Source organism: Grus americana, chromosome 3 (assembly GCF_028858705.1).
Source record: "Grus americana isolate bGruAme1 chromosome 3, bGruAme1.mat, whole genome shotgun sequence".
NCBI lineage: Eukaryota > Metazoa > Chordata > Aves > Gruiformes > Gruidae > Grus > Grus americana.
In genome coordinates this window covers 45,554,586-45,558,164 of record NC_072854.1, presented here as the reverse complement: position 1 = coordinate 45,558,164, position 3,579 = coordinate 45,554,586, and the positions used below count along the sequence as shown (strand labels likewise).

Genomic DNA, 3,579 nt, shown 5'->3' with positions numbered 1-3,579 from the left:
TGTGCTAGGACTTAAATTTTCTAGAGGCCAAAGCAATTCACCTTTGCTAGTTCCCCTGAACTGTTAACAGCATTAAAAAACAAATAAAAAAATCCTTAGGATTATGGCTATGCAAATTTATAGGTAGGCATGGGGTGGGTCGGTTTGTTTTTTAAAGTTTTAAGACACACAAATTAATGTACAAGGAAGGGAATTTAGTAACTTCCTTGGACACCTCAAATTTTCCAGCCTAAAATGATTACATCTCTGTAATAACAACTTCAAATACAGGCAAGTTCACACTTGATACTGAGGGAACAGAAGTTGTTGACTGAACGCTGTAGCATTTTGTGCAGATCTGTGTATAAAAATGGATATACTTTTAAAATAAGGAATCACACAACATTTGGAACAGCTAGTATTCTAGCATCAGGTCAGTTTCCCTTTGTATTTTCTGACCAGTAGTGAAGTTTTGGCCTTACATAGTACAAACCTAAAAATGTATACTCTACTTCTACTCTTCGATAACCCAGCAACTATTTCAAAACTGCAGCTACACATGAAGTATAATAAATCTGTGCTTACAGCAGTTACCCCAATCCATTAGAACATTTGCAGTTTAACTATTCTAAAACTACCCAACAGAAATATTTGGGAAAGGATAATTTTATTTTGTCTATCATCATTAGTTTAAACAGTCATAAACTGCATCATACAAAAATCTTAGTAAACATAATAAGCACTTGGGGTGTCTTCACATACTTTCACCAAAAATCATAGCCCAAAGTAAAGGTCAAAATAATTTAATGTTCTCTCTTCATGTCATAGTCTTCAGATATAATGTAAACTAAGCAGTTGATATGTACAGCTATTTGAAGGTCAATGTCCATTGACACTAGAAAACAGGAGTGGGCCATGTTCTGGAAGTGGAATGCATGTAGTTTGAATGCTAAAACCTACAAACCATCCTGAAGCCTTGATGCGGCAAGGGATGGGGTAGTCATCTTCATTTTTTCTCTGGAGGTTCATGTTTTACCCAATCCTCAAAGCCACCAGCATATTGCTGAACTCTGAAAATATGCAGAAGATAGATAAATGTTAATACTGACTCTTCTTGAAAAAGGTATCTAAGAGGACATGGCAAAAAAACCCCAAACCAAAACAAAAAAAAAAAAATCAAAGGAAAAAAAACCATACAGAAATTCTCTGCAAATACACTTGTACCTAGCTTCAATGAGCCAGATCGACGTTCCTCATATTCTAACACTGCCTGCTTCCATGCAGTGTGTTCTGTAACTCTCTTCTTCCAAATGACACAATGCTGGAGATCAAACATCAAGCAAGTAGTAGCAGCTGGATCAATGGAACAGCTTGCCACTTCTTTTTTTTAAAAAAAGAGAGAACAGACTGACTGCAGTGGGAGATTTACATGTTATTATGTCTAATACTTCAGATGTCATCAAATAAATGCAGCAAACTGATCTTTACTTCCTTGCAAACCTACATGCTGCTCTATAGACCTGACATAAGCCTGCACAAAACTGAACTCTGGAAAACAAAAACCCACCATGCAAAACAATATTGACTCCTTCAATTAGGCAGCATGAAAAACAGGTAATAGAGGATATTTTGCGCTTATTAAAACAATATATTTATAAAACAAGAATGTGGTTCCACACTTTTGACTAGAATTAGCAGGGATATTCCAGTTCATGAATTGCAGTTCAGCAAAAACATGAGCAAACAACCAATTTTTTTAATTTGATCTGCAGTCTTCAAGCCAGCGAGGCACCTTCTGGCACAGGTGTAACAATTCTGCCAACCAAACATTGCTTTTCCTTTTACTCTTTCAATCTCATTGTCTTTTTAGCTATTGCCTTCACTGCTTTACTCCTGACAAACAATCTAATGCTTTACTGAAAGTGAAGGTGTACTTTGTCAACAGTGAACTGTACAGAACTGCAATTTAACAAAGGGTGCGGTTTCATAAACTATTTAATCTGAGATTGTACTTCGACCAAAGCGAGCAGTTCTCCACCTTTCCAATCGATCATCCTGTGTCTCAGGACTAGTGCTTCTGAAGCTCCATAAGGAAGCAAAGTCTTGGCAAGGGAGCCCTAAGAGGCAGAAGGACTCTTCAGCAGGAGCATGGTTTTGCAGCAGATTGTGGCACATGCGCAGAGCTGCTGAGGGTTTGTTTCACAGGGTGATTGATACACCTCACTTTGCTGCAACACCCAACAGCATCTTTCAAGGTTTACTGGAGACAAGAGGAGTCATTTTGTTCATGTTGCACATTTAAATTTTTACCCTTGCCCACAAGAAGCTGAGTATGAGTTCTGCTTCATGGGGGAAGCCTCATTAATCCCATCCTTACACACACAAGTCATACCTGCTGAAACCCAAGGACATGGCAAAACCGAGTGCTTGTTTACTTCTTGTTCCTGCCAAACAGGACAAAACCACAGGGTCCGACTTGGATGGCATCTTTTGACTGTACTGCTTCTTGAACTCTGTTGGATCCATCTGTAGTGCTTCCACTAATTCACCCACTGGGAAATACAAAAAAAAAAGTCTCATTTATTCTCCATCCACAGACAGGCTTACACCATAAGGCTCCCAATTCCTCTGGAGGAAAAGTTCAGCCTCACAAGATACTAGCAGCTGTCTAGCACAGCTCCTCTTTGCTCAGTCACCACCACTTGTCCACAGACTTAACCTTCAAGCAAGGGGGAACACCCAACATCTCCACGTAGCAGTGCTAATAACTTACACGGTATGTTGATGGACGCTGGAATTTTTCCAAATCTGTCGATCTCCCACCTCTCCCGCACGTCTATGTGGAGGACGTTGGTTTTCTTCAAGTCTTTAAGCTCTTGGTAGGAAAGGTCGGGCGCCTCGCCGGCGCAGAGGCTGCGGCTGGCGGCACCCACAGCCCCGGGACCTGACGGAGAGGCGCAGCCCATGAGCCCGGAGCAGGGCCCCGCTCCCCCGGCCACTCGGGGAAGCCCATCTACCCTAAGAACGTTTAACGTATTCACACCGGGCTCCCCAACGGGCGCCGGCACCGCCGGCACCTCAGCCCGCCGCCCGCCTTCAGAGAGACCCAGCCGCCACTCCGCCCCCCGCCTCACCGGGCGCTGCCGCCCGCCACCAGCCGCCGCTCGCCGCCCGCAGGGCCCGCGCCGCCCGCCACCAGCCCCAGGCCCCAGCCCCCATCAGCCCGCCTCTGAAGATGGCGGCCGCCCAGGCAGTCCCTGCCGCTCCCCGCCAGCCGCCCGCCCCCGCCGGCCGGCGAGGAGACAGCTCCCCGGGTGGCTCCGCCTTCTCCTCAGAGGCAGGGGGCTGGAGGCCGTGATCCCGCTTTGCCTGAGCAGGGTAATTTCCACAACTGAGCCTTAAAGTACTGAAAGCTGGGAGATCGAACAGGGATGGGGAATTTTGCTGCCAAATCCTCTCAAAGTAATTCCAAAAAAATTCCCCTCAGCGTTACACCTGAGAAAAGGTGATTTTAGCGCTGGCCTGCACCGCTTTCACCCTTGCCACTGTCCCCTTACAGCCACAGGAGCTGTGGTCCGAGGGTAACAACTGTATCCCTAA

General features: G+C 45.0%; 1 protein-coding gene across 1 annotated transcript; it reads right to left on the bottom strand.

Moving 5' to 3' along the window:
* Positions 1-770: 770 nt before the first annotated feature.
* TSTD3 (thiosulfate sulfurtransferase like domain containing 3) lies at positions 771-3,237 on the bottom strand. The gene is made up of 4 exons (XM_054821373.1): positions 3,114-3,237; positions 2,753-2,923; positions 2,372-2,531; positions 771-1,049 (listed from the first exon to the last, which is right to left on the bottom strand). Exons 1-4 carry the CDS (start codon positions 3,196-3,198, stop codon positions 986-988), a joined length of 480 nt encoding a protein of 159 aa, XP_054677348.1. The 5' UTR covers positions 3,199-3,237; the 3' UTR covers positions 771-985.
* Between the last annotated feature and the right edge of the window lie 342 nt (positions 3,238-3,579).